This window comes from Salarias fasciatus, chromosome 4 (assembly GCF_902148845.1).
Source record: "Salarias fasciatus chromosome 4, fSalaFa1.1, whole genome shotgun sequence".
NCBI lineage: Eukaryota > Metazoa > Chordata > Actinopteri > Blenniiformes > Blenniidae > Salarias > Salarias fasciatus.
Genome location: NC_043748.1, coordinates 16,993,027 through 17,013,468, shown reverse-complemented (window position 1 = coordinate 17,013,468; position 20,442 = coordinate 16,993,027). Strand labels below are relative to the sequence as shown.

Below are 20,442 nucleotides of genomic sequence, written 5' to 3'. Positions count from 1 at the left end.
ATAGGAAAAAAAAATAGCTATTAGATAACTTTAACCTTCATTGGGACATACTGAAACAGTCCAAAAACTTTTTTATGCACTTTCATTTTAAATATATTTATTAAAAATAGGCTGTTCCAGGTGTTGCGCTGCAGCAGGAGTCATCTATGATCACATACCTTAGATTTCACATCTGCATACTGAAGTCATTGACAACATAGGCTGTTTTCTTCTTCTACACCTTGTTTTCTGCCACACAGCTTCATAGGATGGTGGTGATGACAAATTTAGCATCTTTTCACTTAACAAGGACAAACTATTGCATTCGCATTGATTTATTAACTAAAGTGCACCGAAAAGGCTTCACAAAGTGTCTGTGTATCATATGGATGTGAAGGAAAACACCATAACATTCACAGTAAATTGTATTCCTGCTTTAGCCAGAGTTGATCTGCAGGCATTTTAAAGTCATCCACAATTTACAAACATGTTTTGTGGAAGGAAACCAGACCACATGGAAATTCCACACAGAAAAGCCCTGAAGGATGAGCGACATCCGAAGGTAAAATCACCTTATAATTTCAACACACACTTCCTGTTCTCTTAGTGCAGAATTCATTGTGTTTTTTGAGCCATTTGCAGCAAATCTCAGTGGAGATTGTTGACACAGTCCTGCAAAGTGCTGCCTCTAATCTGCCAGTCCCCAGGCTGAGGCAAAGTGGGCGCTATCCTGGAAGGTTACGGCAGATGACCGAGATACGGCGCTGCCGGGGCACTCTCTGTCCGTTGAACACAGAATCCTCATCCTTCAGGATCTCATGGGTGAAGTTATATCTGGCCTGGTCCCTGCACAGGTGAAGACAAGACATTGTTGTATATCCTGCACACACACTCCATGCAGGAAGAGCATTTTAAGTTTTCTTTAATAAGATTCATTTACAACATTTGTGACATGCACTATTTAGCTCAATGTACTAATTGGAACTTTTTAAAAGGTTATCTTATAATGTAAAGACCACGTTTAATGTACCTCAGTATGTATAGGGAGCGTCGAGGCAGCAGCAGGTCCAGCCACTCATTGGCAGCGTCCTCTTTAACTAACCTCATGATGCTGTCTGATAAAAGACTCAATCCGGCGATGGTGCTGCCGCAGAACTGAAACATTGAACACTGATTAGATGAGAAACTGTTAGTATGAATGTGTTTCCTGAAGCTTTTTTCAAGAGAGCCCCACCTTTACACTGTCAATGTGGGGTTTGATGTAGCCCCTCTTGTCCAAATCCAGGACGTGAACAGGGCCAAGGAGACGACTCCCCTCTCTGAATGCTACAGATCGGACACGAATGAAGATCTCCTCGCATGCTTCGCCCCAGCTCAATCGCTCAGTTTCTCGGTATCCGTGAATCGCCTGAATGGAAATGAGCAAATCACAATTAAAGAAAGCATCATGGCCAACTGAAACAGCCTCCTCTAACTTTTGTGAACATTGACACAAAACAGGTACACTCATCCACATGACTGTATTTTAACTAACTGCACATGGAAAGAATTTGAAGTGAACGTTTAGCGCTAAGCATTCCATAACCTGTCTCTTCAGCTATTTAACATCTGTGCATTTAAATTTCCAAAAATGTCAGCTTACACTGTACACATACAAGTACTGCTCACTTCTACATAACTACAGTCAGAGGTAGGTCAACATACTTTGTCAAACTAAGCAGTAGAATGGGGGATAAGGAAATTTACGTATCTTGGACTGTGGCATAATAGTCTTCCAACAGCAATGTAAAAGTATTATCTCTGAATGTCACGAACGCTTCTGCGTGTTTACCATCACACTCACATCGTCCCAGTGGTCAAACTCGTATCTTTTCTTCCTCAGGCCGGGCTCCAGCTCTCTCAGGAGAGCAGCCTCCTCCTCCTCGGTGATGAAGGCCGGCTTCACCTCCACCTGAGAGCCGAGCCCCCCCACCAGCTCCGGGCTGGACCCCAGGATGAGAGGCTCATCCCGCAGCGGGGACAGGCCGCTGCCGGCGCAGGAGCTCAGACGGAGGCTGCCGTGCGCGGAGGGTTTGTTCACCTGCTTCAAAACACTCAGCAACAGTTTCATTCTCCTCTTTTAAGAAATAATAACCCGCCAAGATGAAAAGTCCGATATTCAGAATCCCTTGTTTTGACACAAGTCAACCTGTGATGGGAAGCGCCATCTTTAAAGCGCAGTGCATTGTGGGGACTGGAGTTTGGAGTAAGTTTACGGATTCTTTCTGAGACCTTTCACAGGATTTGAGTAAGTTACATCGAATATTCAGATGTTTTTGTTGGTGACGTTATGTTGGTGACGATTTGAATTAATGTTTTAGACAACAAGTGATTTTGTTTTTTGAAACCTTATCAGACAGGACTCACCCATCAGGTTCATTCAGTGAAAAATTTCACGAGTCTTTCTTTCTTTCTTTCTTTCTTTCTTTCTTTCTTTCTTTCTTTCTTTCTTTCTCGGTGCAGTTGCTCAAACACATTTAAGTTCAGGACTCCATGCAGCCAAATTTCATCTCTAGTCGACTAAACCTGTAACATAGACACAAAATAACTTTTAAATTTAAACTTTAGAGTTTGTTATTGCACAGCGTATCTATAATGAAAATGCTCATTTTCACAAAAACAATTTATTACGACCGAAAATTCCTACACTTTCAACATGAAGCCAATGTTAATGAAACTTTCTCATGCACTTGTGTGGCTGTCCATAGGCTGTCTGATTTCACAGGCCTTTCTGGAGCCTCTTGCAGGCTGATTTTGATCCACAGGCCTCTTGTATGACACCCCTGTTGTAGTTTCCTTTGTTTCTCTGAAGCTGTCCTCTTATAACTTTGTATTTAACCTAGAAAAAGATTGTTTGTTTTGTCTATCGTTCTGTCTATCTAGCTTTTGGGGGGAATGCCCATGTTGCAGTTCTCCACCACAGCAGTAGGGGGCAGTGAGAACCGATGATAATAAACACACTCAAGCCAAGTTCATTTATGAAGTGCCATTCAATTTAAGCAAATGTTACAATAACTTGGATTAAGGGACAATAAAAGTATCTTCAACATCGTTAAAAACAAATTTCAAAAGTAAGAAAACTGCATGGTAAAAGCATAGACATTTATTTTGGTAGCAAACATATCCAAAACAGAAGGTAAAAGCAAGACATTACATTGTTAGAAATTGCATCAAAGAGCAAATAAAACTAATGCAATCACAATTAAATATAAAAATAAATTATTTAGTAATGATTATAAAGGAAAGGTAAATATCTTTTTTTAACTCAAAACGTCAGTAAACAGTACTGATTTAGTCCTTGATTTAAATGAGCTAAAAGAACCAAGTGGAAGTTTGTTCCATAATTTGGGAGCAGAGAAACCAAAATGTACTTTTGCTTACTTGGTTTGATCCTATGTACGGTGGCTTAAATAGTACTGCTAGCTTTGCTCTTATACTACTCGTTTTCTTCTCTCTCTCTCTCTCTCTCTCTCTCTCTCTCTCTCTCTCTCTCTCTAGTAATAAAAAAGAGGAGGTGAAGGAATTGTATCACTTTGAAGTATGAAACAATACTAATAACTACACAAAAAAATGCAGTACTGTCTCACTCTGTCCTTTCTAGATGAGCAAATATGAATTTATGAGTATTCATGATGGATTGAAAAAAAATACAAAACAGGATTCAGTTGTCGGGCTGATATAGTGGTGACTTCATTCTCACTTGAGGCTCCTACAGAAAAAGAAAAAAAAACCTGTGGCCTACTTACAACTAAGGACAGATTACCACCCTCTCTTAGTTGCTCCCTCTTTGGCTTAGTTTCCAGGCGAAAATTTTTATTGGTCAAATGTTTGTATATGACTCCATTTGAACTTCTCACAAGGTTATATACCCCCATTTTGACTATGTTAATGTTTATAAAATGTTTTAAAAAAAAAGCATAATTGTATTATTTTCATCAAGCTTGAAGCTTAGACATGAGTTATTTTTTTGTATTTTAAAACATCTGCTGTACTATAAAATATACACACTCCCTTTTCTTTTTAAAGTGATTAAACTGTACATTATCCTTCAGAATCTCCAAGTGGATCGGCTGCATATGCAAGAAGTATTAATGCTCCCTCTGTGCGCCTGCTGTTGGTCTCGGTCAGTGAGCATCCACAATAAAACTGACACACACACACACACACAAACACACACAAATACGCACGTGCATGAGCAAATGATGTGATGCCCATTTCATTGTTGGATGCCGTGTCGCTGCCCCCAGCACTGCGTTCATCCAGCCATGATGAGTGTTTTGGGTTTATATTTTAATTCCCAGTTGGTACACTTGTTTAAAGCCTCTGTGATTCACTGAATTATTATTGGTCAGCTTTTCCTGGAGGCATCGTTATGCCTTCTGTTGACTCATGCGATTAAGAGGAAAATCACCAGAAAAATACTTGGCCGTGGTCAAATTGTGTGATATGTGTCTGCTGTCATTGCTCAACGGTAAAAAAAAAAAAAAAAATGCCAAGATTGTCACAGACTAGACTAGAGAGTATTTTGAGAGTAATTGTTCTTCACTTAATTTATTTTATTTGCATTGTCAAATTTTAGATGTGAAATATGAGATGACATTAATAGAGAACTTAATAACAGATAGTTCAGTTCAACATCTGTCTTGCTAGATCTTTTGCCTGTAATTTTCAATTGTGCTTTATGAATATAGAGTTTAATACTTCCTATGTTATCAGCTCTTTACCACCTTAGTATATGAGTCCCCTGTGTTTTAAAGCACACCTGGGCAGTGTACAGCCCGTCTTTGGATGTCCCAAATAATAGTCAGTGTGCACAATGACTGCAAATGTACAGGCTTTGCTTGAATTTTGAAGGTGGAAGGTTTGTTTTTCAGGTCTAAGTATTTCTTGCATGTTGCCATGTGGGTACCTTTCATCTATGTAAACGGGTTAGAATTTGATTCAGCCTTATCGGATAAAATATTCCAAGAAAGTCGTGAACTTGACAAATGCAGACCAGAAACTGAAGCTTGTCAAAGCCGTGCAGCATAAGTGCTTTTCTTGCAAACATGTTGCCATATTGAGTACAATTCAGTAGAATGTAGGGCTTGACCCTTCACAGGGGTTGTCCCAGCAGGCCCAGTTTTTCATGTGGCCCCCCGCCTCCAGAAAATCAATTATATGATGTGAACTGGTCTCACAGGTTAACGTGAAAGTCTGCAACGGGTCTGCGCAGGACCGGGTTCAGCAGGGGCGGAGTGCTCTACATGCATTCAGCCATTGAATTATTCAGTCTTATGAATCATTGAGTCACGACACTCCTTTTTAGGCCCTCGCCTTAGAGCTCCAGCCTCACAGCTTCCCACTGTTTGAACATCTGACAGAGAAAGAAAAACAACAGAGAACTATCCAGACACTTTCAAATCTCTGGAGAGAGAATGGTTGTTTCTCAAAAAACCAACACTTTAATGTATGTGACTTAGCCTCACGTAATTTGCCTAACAATTGGTCAGAAGCTTCCCTTTGTCTTCATAAATGCAGTTCATATCTGGTTATATTGGCACAGACATGGGATTTTAGGATTTCTTGTGCAATAGATGGATGATGGATAGGTTGTGTCTGTCTTAGGTTGGCTCTCATTCACACACACACTGCTGTTTGACAATGGTAATGTTCTAATTTTTTTTTTCAGGTATTTTTCTCAGCTAAAACATTACACACACCCTCAACTGATTGTGTATCTGTTTCGTTTATGCAGACGCTGCATGTGTTCTTGTGAGGTGACAATGTCTTATGCATGGGTGGCCTTGGAGCTGTTGCCCAGTGGTGCTTCTTCCACTAGCTGGACGGATTCACTGAGTCAGAAAGAAGGTTTCTGCTCCTCAAAAATGTTCCACTCCTGAAGGAGTACAGATCATCACATTCAACTGTAAATTCAAGTATGAAATTGAAATTATTTTTCTTCAAAAGAAAAAAAAAATCAAAGAATATGTCAAATAAATAAAATCTTAAAGATTTGATTCAGACATGTTTATTCAAGTATATGAAGAAATGCATATATATCAAAAGAAAATGCACCAACTGTAAAAGAACTGTTGGTTAAACAACATTAAGAGAATTATTGTAACTTGGCTTCCTCTTCATTTGAAGTTATCCCTGTCATTTTGCGCTTTCCATGATAATCTCCACTGCTCATATTAGCATCTAATTTAAAACACATTTCTAAATACCCACATTCACTCCTCAGATGACCAAAACTCAACTTTCATTGTGGGAAAAATACCTGATTCTCTCAAACACGTCCAGACTTTCCCCAGTGATCAGACTGGGTTTATTTTTTTTTAACTGCAATAATGGACAAAAGTGAACTGACTGCTGTTTGTACATCACACAACTGACTGCACAATGTTCTCCAGAGGCCAGTGTTGGTTGAGGTGATATTTCTCATCTGACTGTGCACTGGAGTTACCTCTGAAACTCCCAAGAGGCACGAGCGTTCACAGCGCTGGGGTTTTACTACCGGGGGTGCTGTCCATGGTGCTGATTATTATGCCATCAGGGTGCAGCATGTCTATCTATCTATCTATCTATCTATCTATCTATCTATCTATCTATCTATCTATCTATGCCCTTGTGATGGGGTCAGTCTCCTTTATGGCCGGAAGCCTTGCTTAAGTGGGCACAAAGCAAAACGATCCCTTTCTGACATATCGGATAGACGTTTAAGGTCGCGCTGTTATCGATTGGCATTCTCACGTGCCAGGTTTTCTCCCCTGATTCAATCTCTTAGAGAGGTGATTCAATTCCGCTGGTCACCCTTAAATCTGCGGCTGCGCGCGATCATTTCCCAATCACGGAGGCGGCTATTTGCAGAGTCAATCAATTAGGTCACGTATAGGAGCGCGTGCTGTCCGGCGGTAATTGTGGGCTTCAGCGCTCCCCTCATCCCCAACATCACGTGGCACCATCACTTTGGTTAAAGGTGTGTGATGAGTGACTTATGCCATCCACTGAATATAACAGCACTCCTTGCCATCATTATCCACTTTTCACGTAAGGATTCATGTTGATAAATGATAAGGAAAGGGCTATAAATTAGATTCGTGGATTTCACAGAAAAGCAGATCACAAGGTGGGGGAAATATTACATTCTCTCTGCTCCTCTTGGCATTGTCCTTGTTTGCTGTGTTGTCACTGAAAAATAATTGCCGTGTGTTTGGGCTTTAGCGCAGAGCATATGGTCACACCTTGAACAGGCACCAGTGTTTTGGTAGAGCGATGACTAAAGCCTGGAGGAAGGAAGAGAGGAGAGGAGAGGAGAGGAGAGGAGAGGAGAGGAGAGGGAACCAGGGAAGAAGATCCTCGACTCGGTTTCTGCGAGGGAGGGAGGAGAGCGCTCTCTTCGTCCATTAATTTCCAAATGTCTGTTGCTAAGAATAGCCTTCCCCCTCCACCTTCCCTAACAAACACGGCAGACTCAAGCGCGCACCCTTGGACGCGCTCATACTCTTACACACGCGCCCGTGTGCGCGCAGTCATTGTCAGCTTGGGTTGCAGCTATATCTTTGCAGGAGCTGCATGATGCCAGCTCCCCACCCCGGCAGCCCCTCTCCTCCACACACGCGCTCATCTGACTGTAACGAGCACCCCTCCAGGTTCTTATTAAAAGCCCACTTGTCACCAATGTCTCCCCCCTCGCACCATCAGGATGTTTCACTCATTATTTCATGCTGATTTTGGAGCTGTTCGCCTGGACGTGGCCAGTCCGACCTAGAAGGGCAGCAAGCAGAACCGAAGCTGCCTAAAAGAAGCAGGCGGTAGACGCCACCTCCACCACTGACATGCGTCTGGAAGTTGGACGAGCTGCGTGCGTCATGTGCCGCGGCTGCAGAACTGATCAGGCGCTCACTGTAGTTTACGCAAGCCGAGAGGCAGCGGTTTGGTCTCGCGCACGGTGCGATTTTTTGTTCATTTTATTATAGCCAGACCACCTCCGTCTGAATTTCAAGGGGAACAGTCAGTCCCCTCCCTTTTCAGTTTTTTTTTTCTTCGTCCATTCACAGATCCATCCATCCGTCCGTCCGTTTGTCTCTCTCCTCATCCTCTGGACGTAGGGAGAGAGAGAGGGAGAGAGAGAGAGAGAGAAGGAGGGAGGGAGGGAGAGAGGAGGCCGTGAGGAACGCACTACCCAGCTCCAATGAGAGAGAGAAAGGACGCTCTGCCAGGACATTTGGACTCATCAGTGCGGACGAAGGGAGACTTTTCGGGGCGGGGATGGTGAGGGACTTTCTCGGCTCTGCTGCATCCCGAAGGGCCACGCCAAGATCATGAGAGGGTGTAAGGCGGCGGAGAAGCGGCCGTCGTACCCTTGTCTTTGACAACGCCGTCCGTGTGTCCCTGGCTCAGCCTCTGGACAGCCGCTCAGGTGAGAGAGGGGGAGAAGATGATGGTTGCATCGAGGGACCAGGCTATTGATTTCATTTGAGGAGAGAGAGAGAGAGAGAAAAATTCATCTACAGTACGGGACAACAATGACACCGACGAAAGGCGCACGGTATTTTTTTATTCCTCTTTTGTGCATTCTGAAATAAGACTCATGAATAACAAATGTCACAATTTTCCTGGTCTCGAGGCTTGTCGGAGCGCAAAACAACTGTAAGGTGGCAGGAGCCCCTCTGTTGCCACACACTGTATCAAACATTGCGGATGTTTCGAAATAAATAAATAATCGTAGAATTTTCCCTTTTTTTAAGTCTTGAGAAATACGACTGTTTCTGAAATGCCAAGTTGGACGTTTCTGACAACCGCAGCGGTCCATCCAGCCTCTTAATTATTTTTAGGATCCATTTTCGATCGTCTTATTCATTGAGGCCTCAGTGATTTTTTCCCCCCCCCCTTTTTTTTAGGATTGTCATTACATGTTATAATGAGTGAAGAGACGAATCGCCCAGAAAGGTGCAGGATGCCGTGGTGCGCTCTGATACAGGCATGAGCCATGGAGAGCATCAAACATTCATGTTAACTCGCCACAGTCTCCCCACGGTTTTATGCTGGGGGCGAAGCCTGCTTCATACGGACATCAGGGAGGACGAAGACTGAGACACCCCACAGCACTGCCCGACGGTGCGACCAGTCAGCCAACCGACCGCACGTTTAATTTCCTCACACCCCACAATTGGCCATCGGCGGAGACGCACAGAGGAGACGGTGCATGGGCGTCCTCGTCTGCTGAAGGCACGAGCCGGATCGCTGCTCGCCCGGGTGCAGGTGTTCAACACAAGCCGAAAAAAGAAAAGGAAAAAAAAAAAATACCAACCCGTTGTGCATATGAGACGTTCTGATGCAGATGGGATGTAATGTTGTGTGGCTGCACAGCTGAGCATTGGTCTCCTTCTCCGCTGCTTCGTGAAGATTGGCTTTCGGTGTCCACAGAATGGCGCGGTTTGGAGACGAGGTGCCGGCCAGGTACGGCGGAGGGCCCGGCGGAGGGGGCCCGGGTGGCCGTGGCGGCAGCCGGCAAGGTGGACCCCACGGACACGGACACGGACACGGCCACGGGCATGGCCACGGCCACGGCCACGGTCCACCCGGAGGGCCCGGGGCCCAGAGAATGTACAAGCAGTCAATGGCGCAGAGGGCCCGGACAATGGCCCTCTATAACCCCATCCCTGTGCGCCAGAACTGCTTCACAGTCAACCGCTCGCTTTTCATTTTCAGCGAGGATAACTTCGTGAGAAAATACGCCAAAAAGATCACCGAATGGCCATATCCTTTACTCGGTGTTGTAGTGCGCTGGCCTCACAGGCCTGGTGTGAAAACAGATGTCTGATTGAATTGCTCACATATTTTCTTATTCCACGTGCCACAGCCTTTAAAATCAAAGGTGCATCAAGCTGATCCATCACTAGAAGCCCGTGTGAGGTAAGCTCCAATCTGTGACAGAAGATATGTTGGACATGGAATTTATAGTTAATTAAGAGGAGGGGGGTGTGAGCCAGCACCCTCTTTATGAGGCTGTTGATCACCATCCATCACATTTGTTAGTGGTGTCATGTCACAGGTCCACTGGGCTTGCTTGATAAACGTTTTCTGGGCGTAGGGGTGGTGGGATTGGGTGTCTTGGTTGCCGATGTCAGCATGTGCAGTATAGACCCAAACCTGGACAGGAGAGAGGAGTAGGGTGGGGATAACCATGAGAGAGAGAGATTTTTTAAAGCAGCTGCTTGTGTGTGTGTTTGTGTGTGTGTGTGTGTGTGTGTGTGTGTGTGTGTGTGTGTGTCCTTGCAGTTATGCACACACACTTCCATATCAGCATGGTGCAGGTGTCTTTCTAGATATGGTGTAGAGAGAGAGAGAGAGAGAACTTGCACATTTGCACTATATTTATATTTTCCTCTCTTTTTGTGGGTTCTTCTCTTAATCACACAAGATGCAGGTGTCACTGAATGATTGTGCCATCATTTGAAACCGTTTTGCATAAATCTCTGGAAGAAATAGTGAGTGATTTCACCATTTCCATTTTCAGGAATTGTGCATGTCTGCCTGTACAGCGGGGTGAATGCCTGCAAATTTGGAAGTACATTTCTGAGTGAGTGTTAATGACAAGAGGGGAAACTGGTTTAATGATTATATTGATACATGCTGATGTTTGAGTCGTGACATAACTACACACACTAATTGGGCTGTTCTGGTGAAATGTAGGAGCTACTTACAGTGTCTCTGAATCAAGACTATTCACTGTCTAATAAATGATGATCAGGCTGGTGAGAGAGAGCAGGGCTGTGCAATAAATCTGATGCAGTATGGATTTCAGTTTGAAAGGAAAATCCATATCAGGATAATGAAATAAAGTTTAAAAAAACATCAAGATGACCCTTATAGACACTTGTAAAAACTTAAGTGCAGTATCACAGCTTACTAAGGCCGATGATTAATTCTGAGTGGAATAACTATGCTGTTCCTACTCTCACAAATTATGTGCAGTAAACGACAAAAAAATGACACCTGTCTGTGTGAAAACGGCCATTTCTGGTCCCAGAAAGCTATTATTCAGTGTAAAATGAACCGCACAGCCTTTGTTTGTCTTTCTGTTCTCCCCCTTTTTTCACTGATATATTTGGCAGCATATTGCTCACAGCCTGGTTTGAATGTGTCGAAAAGCACAATTTTTTTCGAGGGGAAAAGTCTTGTAAGTTACTCATGTCATTCCTTTATTGGATAGAATAGCTGACAGTACAGAGGCGGGAGGGATTGAAATGATTGCTCTCTGGTCAGATGAAAAACTCGTGTTTGGTGTTATTGTTTTTAAACTTTTAAACTTTGAGAGCACTTGATGTAGTGTGAGGACTAATTGTTGTGTTAACAGAAGGGGCATGACAGCAAGGCAGTGACAATCGTGACTTACAAGGGTGTGTTGTTTATTGTGTTTTGTGTGTCTTGGCGGAGGCTTTCGTGTTGTCTTTCTCTGCAAATGTCTGTGCCTATTATGACTGTTTTGCATATGTTTGCAGGGAATTTCACAGTTTGCCAAGACTATAGGTCTTGTTGTGGTGGTTTTTGCTCTCCCTGAGGTCATTTTGTGGTTTTTCTTTCATGCCGGGTCTCTTTCTTGTCATTTGATTGACTCTTCAGGCACAAATGTCAACAGTAGCATGGGAAGAAAGAGAGATAGGAAAAGAGCAATGGTGGACAGACATTCAGGGCTATTGTGTTGTGGGAAAGCAAATCAAGTTAAGGTTCGAAAGAGGAAGTGATATAGTGGTAATGCACATATCAATAATAAGGTCATCTCAGGTAACTCACCACTGTGGGAGTGAAGTGTCAAGTGTCTCATTAGCTGGTGTGATTCCACTGAGCACGTTCAAACCAAACCAACAACAATACATTTTTAAAAAAGATTTAAAAAAAAAAAGGCTGGATTGTGTGGCAGGATAATTGGTTCAGTCTGTTGAAATAACTTCCTGCCACCCTTATTTGATCATTTATCACTCTCCAAGAATATAAACCTCACTGCTTCACAAAAAAAAAATTACTTTGTTCAAATATATATTCGTATAATACAGTCAAGTATACAGGCGAGTGTTTGACTGACCAAAAGCGCCTGTGTGCAGCTGATGTGGTGAATTAAACCGATAACGCTTCATCAAATGGAGAGCAAAACAACCTTTTGATTTACCGGATGTATGAGGCTCGGTGGATTCATTAATCAGCTGAATTATGACCTGCAGCTTTATTTAGCTGTGAACTGACTGTGGACCCATGGGAATGCCATATAAATAAGTACTTGCTCCCTCATTCACATGTAGACACTGTAAGTTGATATTTGGTTGTTTAATTACAATAGGCATCACGGCATTCAGTCCCATTATGGTGTCATATTCCTTTATGAAACGAGTGGGTTTCATCATTTGTGAGCTTCAGACACAGAGAATAGTGATGCCAGGCAGTTGTAATTACATTTTTCCAACAAATGCATGCAGAATACTGGCTCTCATAACAGTTTTTTTTTTTTTTTTTTTTTTTTTACATTCAAGAACAAAACCATGGCCTCACGGTGGTTTTGTGGTGGAACACTCACCTAACAGAAGATTCAGAACATGCATTTTTATTTTATTAGTAATATGATAGGACGGATTTGTGCGTGTTTTGTCTTGTGATGGATAGGTGATCTGTCTGGGGCGTGTCCCACTTTTCCCGTTGTCACCCATGAGAGGCTTCAGTGCCTTGTGATCTTATGTTTGATGAACTTGTTCTTTTTTCTTTTTTTTTTTTACTGCATGAAAAACAGCAACAATAACAAGAGAAGCAAAAAATATGAGTTAGCAGTGAGCTGAAAGAGAAACTGAAAGAAGCTGCACGATGAATGTCTGATTTGCTGAAATATTCCAGCGAAGCCCCTCAAAAATGGAAAAACCTTCTCTCAACATAAAATTGAGGGATCCTTCAAAATAATGAGAATGACCACAATTACTACAGCAACAGAGCAGGTACAATTCTTGGACTCCCCTCTGATTTCCTGGACAGCATGTGGGGATCTTCTCATCTAGATCATCATTAAATCTGACGTCTTTCTGTGATTTCAAATGGTCCTGTGAAATATTTCACACTGCCATAGTTTAGAGTTTTTACAATAAGGTAGAGAATTTTTAATTGGAAAAAATAAACAAAGCAAAAAGAAGCATTGTTATTATTGTGGTTCAGTGATTAGTACTCTTGCCTCACTGCAAGAAGGCCCTGGGTTCAAACACCTGCAGGGGTCCCCTCTGTCTGGAGTTTGCACGTTCCCCCTGTGTGTGTTGGTTCGCTCCGGGCACCCTGGCGTCCTCCCACAGTCTAAACGCATGCATGTGAGGTTAGTTGGTGACCCTTAATTAGTAAAACCTTACTGGTAATTTAGTTTTATGCTTTTTTGTGGATGCTTTGGCTCTTTGTATTGTTGAGAGACCCAATACTTTCCCCATCGTGATTTTACCTTTGTCACTATACCCGTGTTACGGATTTTTTCTTTTTCTGGCTCTATCCAGATTTAAAAACATTGTTGGCTGCTGTGTCTTCTCGACTGAGATCTGGCTCTGAGTTGTGATTGGCCAAATGTTGGCTGTCAGCTGTTATTGCAGGAGGGCTCATGCAGTGGACACTGTGGTGTATGTAGCTTTTGTTTACGAAGCACATTTTAGTTGTTTTTTGCTCCCTTTCATTTAAAAATTGTCTGCTATTAGTTAAAATTGTGTTTTTTAAGACCATTAAATCTTAATTGAACCAGCCATGTAGTGACATTAAATCTAATTGATTTTGATATTTTTGTGTCAACTATTAATATTTCGCTCTGAAAACATATCAAATCTAATCCACTACACTATTTGAATCATTTTCCAGAACTATCGCTTAGAGCATGCATGTCGTGATTATGCTGGTATTGTCCTGCTAATGTGCTCAGAAATAACAGATCCTGTTACATACTGAGGGGGAAGTTGCAGCTAAATGGGTCATTCTATAGGCCCTTAGAAATTAAATCCTTATCGGCTTCCTCACCTTTGACCCTAGCTACTATTTGACCTTGTCGTGTTTAGCAGCACTCTGTCGCTTTACTGTAACCCTGTCAAACACATTTTAAAATCTGTAACTGTTTGTTTTGAAAGCAATATATGAGCCTAGTTTATGATTTTTACTCCTGAAGGACACTCCTGCAGTGTCTTACTTGTATACGGTACACCATATGGCGTTGTCTGCGTCATCTGCCGACATGAGCGTTGTTTTCCTCTGCTGTCGTAAATGGAGAAGAAGTCAATATATGTTGTATATTGAGCCCTCTTTTTAAATAACTACTTTATTTTCAATCAAATAACTTAGATTTAAGATTGTTTTCTCAGTTTTTTTATCATAGTGAGTAAATCTCATGAAAACCTAAAGTCACTTAAAAGTTAACATGTTCCATCTCTGCATCAAAAGTCTGACACTTTAATTAAGAAAAACTACGGATTTTAATCTGTAATTTAGATGTCTGGAAATGAACAATTATTTAATCTTATTAAGTTTAGTTTTGCTGTACCGGCGCTGTGTCCTCATCTATTTCAAGCTACGACTTCTACAATAAATTCAAACATGGACTCTCAACCACAATCAATGAGAGATCAAATTACCTTTGAAGATTTATTTATCCGGATTTGTGGTTCAGCTGTTCCATTGAGCAGCCCACCAGTATTTTAACCAGCAGATTTATGTTGGTAGTAAACATTGAACTACATTGGTAGCTTTTGGTCAATGCCAGCACCGTTGGAAGTCTTACATGAAAAGACTGTTTCTTTTTAATCAAATGCTGCAGACCATCATCAGTATGTAGTATGTTTGCATCTGATACCTGATAAAGCCATGCTAGTCTCATCTCTTAGTGTCAGTCTTTAAGACACATGTGAAGATATAGAGACACACAACCAGGAAGAGTGATTTGGAGGAGGAGAGAGGGACCTGGGTGTTTTTGGCTGGACGTGGTAAGTCAGTGATCTATGTTCACTGCAGAATCTAAATTATTTATTGGCCTTTCTCCAGCTTGCTACTGTCAGCTGATAACTAACAGATTCAACATCAGCTTGGTTCTGAGTGTGTGTGTGTGTGTGTGTGTGTGTGTGTGTGTGTGTGTGTGTGTGTGTGTGTGTGTGTGTCTGTCTTCATGGATGTATTTAAAGTGCAACGTCCGTCTTGATTTTCTCATGTTGACTATTTTTCATTGTTCCGAGTAACCGGATACTCTTGTGTGGGATCTTCTTAACTCTTTGTGGTCATATCCAATGCTTTTTTTTTTTGTTTTTTGTTTTTTTTTTTCCCCATCAAGCTAACCCAAAAATAACAGGACATGTTTCAAAAGAGCGCTTTGCAGTTATATACTGCCCTCATTTCTTCAATTTCATATTAGATGTACTCACATTGATAAGAAAGTCTAATTGTTTGGAAAAGTTTGTGCACACACTGCATACATGCAACCAAAACTGCTGTAACTGACATTTCAGTTTAGCTTCTTTGACATTGGAATGTTGGGTAAAGTACAAGGCTGCTTAGTTCCTGAAGGCCAAGTACAGTGTTAATGAGATGTGGTCAAAGGTTGTTGCTGCTCGGCTTCGAATATGTAGCTGAAGTAAAGAAGAGTGAAGGACTGTGGAAAGACAGAGACTGAGGAGGGAGGAGGAACGTCGGTAAGATGCAGACATTATATGGAGGGATAGGCTAATGAGAGAGAACAGAGAAGGGGGAAAGAGGGAATCAAACTGTCTGACTGCATATAAATCATTTAACCGAAAAGTGGTAGAGGGATGGACAGCTCGGCTGCAGTCTGGACCCACAAACTGTTTTTTTGTTTTTCGTTTTTGCTTTGTTTTTCATTGAGACACACTTTAATTCCCCCCATTTGTTCTTTGGTTCATTATATCACCATAACAGTCGCATGCCTGCAGATCACCCTCCACTGAATCTTACCCAAAACCCAAATCCTGACCACAAACCCCCGGCGCTTCGTGAAGCGTGAGTAATATAACTGCACACACACACACTGCGAGTGTTACCCTCTCCCCCAACGACACATTTCTCCTGCCTCCTTTTCTATTGCTCTCTTCTTCTTTCCTTCCCTTTCTTTGATTTATAGGAAGTGAAGTTTTGCCACATTCTCTCATGTTTCTTTCTTTTCTTTTCTCCTCCACACAGCTAACAGGCTGCTTCTACCTTTTTTTTTTTTTCTGAGGCAAAGTTAAGAGATTTGTCAGAAGTTTTGGAGGATTTTCTGCTGAACATCCTGACAGCTGCAGCTTAAGTCTTCCTCGGTTTACCCAGAAACGTTAGCGAAGAGACTCACGTGTGTGTTTATGCAGCATATGCACTACGATTCCTGTTCAGTGTGTGGGTGTATGTGTGTGTCCTCTGGGCTCAATCTGCCAGCCTCATACCTTTGACCGCCTGGTAATAAATGTGTGAATTGATCCGTATCCCAGAGCCCCTGCGGGCAGACTTGGCACTGGGGTTTACATGAGCATGAAAACACACAAAGACTCATCAGCAAAACTTGATCTCCTTAGATTTATTTCCATCATTTCTTCCAAATCAGACGTATTTCTTTCTTCCGTGTCATTAATCAGGCATTTCTAAGATAGACAGAAAATAATGACTTTAACTAAAACCTAATAATTACTTTCCTTTTAGAATTTTTTTTTATTTGTCGCCGATCTGCTGCCTCACCCCTTCCGCACCTCATTTTCAGATTTTTTTTTTTAATTCTCTTTATTTAACATTCAAACTGATATTCCTCCTTCTCCTTTTTTAAATACAATATGTTGTTACATCCATCTTCTAAATGGGGAAATGGTGAGGCTGGTGATGACTATAGAGACCACAGGGAAAACACAAAGACACACTATATTTTGGTACCTCTTTCCACTTTTTTCTTTTTGCTATCTTTGGTTAGAGTCCCTGCTCTGACATTACACATTGGCTGTGGTCAAGATTTTTAATATATGTGGTTACAGGAAATAATATATAATAATAATATGCATCATCTCACTTTTTCAAAACCGAGAAAAGCGTTTGAGTAAAGACAAAAATCCAGGATGTAAACATTCCAGGCCAATACAAGTTTAATTTTAGTGTCTGAGTGTTCTTTTTACTTCTGGAACAGTGGACAAATTCAAACTGGAGCTTAACAGAAAACAAACATGGCTGCGATAGTTTGTTCAGTTCTTCTAATATCAGATCTATCGTGTCTGTCCCTGCATGTTCATTGTGTGCACATTTCATTGAAAGCTGTTTTCGCCTTCTTTCTTTTGGGCTCCCTCCTTTCCCTTCAGTTTTTGCCATCCGTCTTTCTCTTAGCTGTGCGTTCAGGCTCTGCTGAATAATTCAGTTGCTGGCAAGTTTGGGATGTGTGTGTGCGCGCGTGAGTGTGTTGTACTTTTGAGAACGTCTGCGTGTGTTTGAGAGGGGCGCAGTGACGTGGGCCGGAGCTATTTTTGGGATTCGGATACGTGAAGAGAGAGAAAATAGAGAGAGGGAGTCTGTGATGGATCGATTTTTTTTTTCATGCTTGTGTGTGTTTCTTTTTTCTTTTTTTTTTTTTTTTTTTTCGGTCACGTGTTGTGGCTGTTACTAGACGAACCCTGCTGGAAACCTGCACTCTACCTGCAGGGCGTGCTGGCACACACTCAAGCTCACACACACAAATGCACACTGGCAGTGAGGAGCAAGCGAAGTTAAGTCACTAAAGCACTGTCAGGTAGACAAACACACATCATATCAACACAACGGCCGAACATAAAGCTGATGTAAAAACATGTCACATGCTACTCTGCTACTCTGCACGCTGCGCACAGCACATTCACACGCCACCGTCAGCATCTTTTACAAAGTGGCAACTCGGCTATATGTGGGTGATGAGGGAGAGAGGCAGTGGCAGGGGTGAGATAGAGACGCAACATATGCTGCGTGGAATAAACAGGGAGGAGGAGTGGGCGGCTGCGTCGCTTATGCACTCCGACTGATGCTAAGCAAGACTAAAAGAGGCCAAAAAGGGTTAAATGGGCCTTTGGGTGCTCACAGTTGTTTGTCGACGTGTCAGATGTGGACCAGTAGTTACAGTGTTAACTGGACAAATTAAACAAATCAGTTGTTGCTTTGGAGGACTATTGTTCCTTGTGACAATATTTTTTTCTGTTTAAGTCATTTTCTTTCTTTGTGCCTAAGAGAAAAAGAGTAATATTTCTTCTGGATGTGTGACATTATACAGCATTTTCGAAATGAGAGTGCAAACACAATGATCTGACGTGCACATTTTTTTTCCAAATCATCTTGAGCAGAATCATAATTTATACCTCGATTTTAGGCTTACAGGCTGAAGGCTTACAGGAAGAAGCAATGCAAACTTCTGGAGAGACTGTGATGAGCATGTTTGATTTAATGTTACGCTACGTCCTTCTGATACAACCTGAGCCGTTCTGAATTACCTGCTGGGAGCAGAATTCAAACCAGAAACCTTAGGTTACAAGCTTGTTTCCGTAATGTCAAGGATACTTGATGTTAATGGTAAAAAAATAAAATAAAATAAAAATACAAGGCAACAAATCAAATCTGAAGAAAATCTTGAACTGCAAATCATAAATTACCATTGAAATTGTATAGTACATGAATAAAACGAGTCACTTTAACCACGTCTCTTATCTGTATGGCTGCAGATTATCTAAATAATTAGATTGGTTTCAACCACACTGCCTAATCATATTCGCTTGATCAAATCAGTGCTTTAGAGGCAAAAGTGACAAGAAAGTGAAGTAATCATTCGGAGCCGTTCTGCTGCTGCTGCATAATGTAACAGGACACAGAGAGAGGAGAAAAGAGTGAGGGATATAAATAAACCCACGGAGAAAAAAGGGAAGGCTGCTCACATATGAGTTCAACTTTTTCCTTTTGTCTCCTTTTTGAAAACAACACAAAACCTTTTCCTGAGGCATATTTTTCTTTTAAAACAATTGAAGTGGATTTCTGTGAAGCAAAAGCAGAAGCTAAGTGCATTCATCAGTTACACTTGAGGACAAGGGCTCAGTGTAAACTGTCCCCCCCAAAAATTAGATGTAACTACTGTGACACTGCTGGAATCCTGTTGTTGTTAAATACACTCAAGTAAGCTTCCAACATGGTCCCCCTAAAAGCTACTCAAAGTGTAAGTTACTTTTAAACTGTATTTATTGGTGTGTAAAAATTTGAAAATAATTTAAGGCAAAGGCAATAAGCTGTACACATCATCCACTTTTAAATTTAAAAGTATACATTTAGATCACATGGTGCATATTGTCCTGAAGCAGGAGTAATATTACATGCGTTTAATAAATTTGCAAAACATTATTTAATTCCAGAATGTATTTGAAATTTGTTTCTTCAATCCCTGCAGGCCACACCTTGATTTCCAGGGAGGTCAAATCAACAGAATTTTTGACCTTTTTTCAGTTAACGATCTCACACAGAGCCTGTGACGGAAAAGACAAACTAAGAACATCAGACATAATTTACAGGAGAGAGTGCAAGTGTAAAAAACAGGAACTTGGATTAGAGTTTGAGCAGCCTTATATTTATTCAGTTTTAAAAAAAAAACCAATATGCACAAGCATTGCACAACAGTCTTTATAGTCACTCTTTGAGTTTCGATACCAGTTGTGCACATAAAGTTGAGTGCTCCTCTTTTTTGCACGTGTTGTTTGAAATTTGCTTCACAGGCTGGTCAGACCATTATTTTCTAAACATTTTGCTCTAGAAAGAATCCAAAAGATCCAGCACAGTCACGAAGTCACCCAGAATTGTAGTAAACAAGTAGGCACGGCTTGTTGGGGAGTGTAATGGGAAGGTGCGTAGATAGGAAAGCTGGCACCCTCCCAAAGGGTGGCAGCTGGTTTGGACTGCACTAGCAGACAAGTGTAGCGTAGTGTAATTGCCTGTTGGTATATTAGTGCTCGGTCTATGTCTAAATATATGTTCCTAATGGACTGTGGTGGCGTAGTATGCCCCTGCATACGTCTCTGAGGAAGCATGTGTTTTCACGTCTGCTATCCCAGTGTGAAAGATATTTATGTGCACGTCCACATCCGCTTACCTGGTGGTGAGAAGCATTCCAACACCCGATGACTGCAGCGGATTCACACTGTGCCGTGTGTCAGTGGCACACATCATACACACATGCACGCATACTGTATGTGACAGCATGATGCGTGGTCTTCCACCCACTCTCATCCTTTCATCTTCCCTCCTTTTACAGATACTTGGATGTATGTGTGCGGATTCTACCACTAACCTACTTTCACACACAGCATACATACATACTGCTCTGGAAAAGAAAATGCTGCAATACACTTGCACCCCTTTGTCATTCTCTGGCTTTAGTTATCATTCAGCACCCCTGTGCTTTTCGTTTCAGCCCCCCACCCC

The 20,442-nt window shown here is 41.9% G+C and overlaps 2 protein-coding genes across 28 annotated transcripts in view; one reads left to right on the top strand and one right to left on the bottom strand.

Annotated features, from left to right (window-relative positions):
* Positions 1–22: 22 nt before the first annotated feature.
* On the bottom strand, positions 23–2,181 carry alkbh7 (alkB homolog 7). Its single transcript, XM_030089217.1, has 4 exons — positions 1,823–2,181; positions 1,214–1,387; positions 1,010–1,134; positions 23–825 (listed from the first exon to the last, which is right to left on the bottom strand). Exons 1-4 carry the CDS (start codon positions 2,087–2,089, stop codon positions 705–707), a joined length of 687 nt encoding a protein of 228 aa, XP_029945077.1. The 5' UTR covers positions 2,090–2,181; the 3' UTR covers positions 23–704.
* A 6,579-nt stretch (positions 2,182–8,760) lies between these two features.
* cacna1aa (calcium channel, voltage-dependent, P/Q type, alpha 1A subunit, a) overlaps positions 8,761–20,442 on the top strand; it is a 68,842-nt gene continuing 57,160 nt past the window's right edge. For 25 of the 27 annotated variants that reach the window (XM_030089210.1, XM_030089209.1, XM_030089207.1 and 22 more), the window contains exon 1: positions 8,761–9,762. In XM_030089210.1, the coding sequence (XP_029945070.1) occupies positions 9,431–9,762 (332 nt within the window). In that variant the 5' untranslated portion in view covers positions 8,761–9,430. The remainder of the gene's footprint in view (positions 9,763–20,442) is intronic. The other 2 variants (XM_030089190.1, XM_030089191.1) reach the window with 1 other exon arrangement.

Coding starts and splice junctions, on each gene's coding strand:
- alkbh7 (XM_030089217.1), bottom strand. CDS start 2,089: ATGAAACTGTTGCTGAGTGTTTTGAAGCAGGTGAACAAACCCTCCGCG. Junction 1,388..1,822: donor AGTTTGACCACTGGGACGAT/GTGAGTGTGATG, acceptor ATTTCCATTCAG/GCGATTCACGGATACCGAGA. Junction 1,135..1,213: donor CCCACATTGACAGTGTAAAG/GTGGGGCTCTCT, acceptor TCAATGTTTCAG/TTCTGCGGCAGCACCATCGC.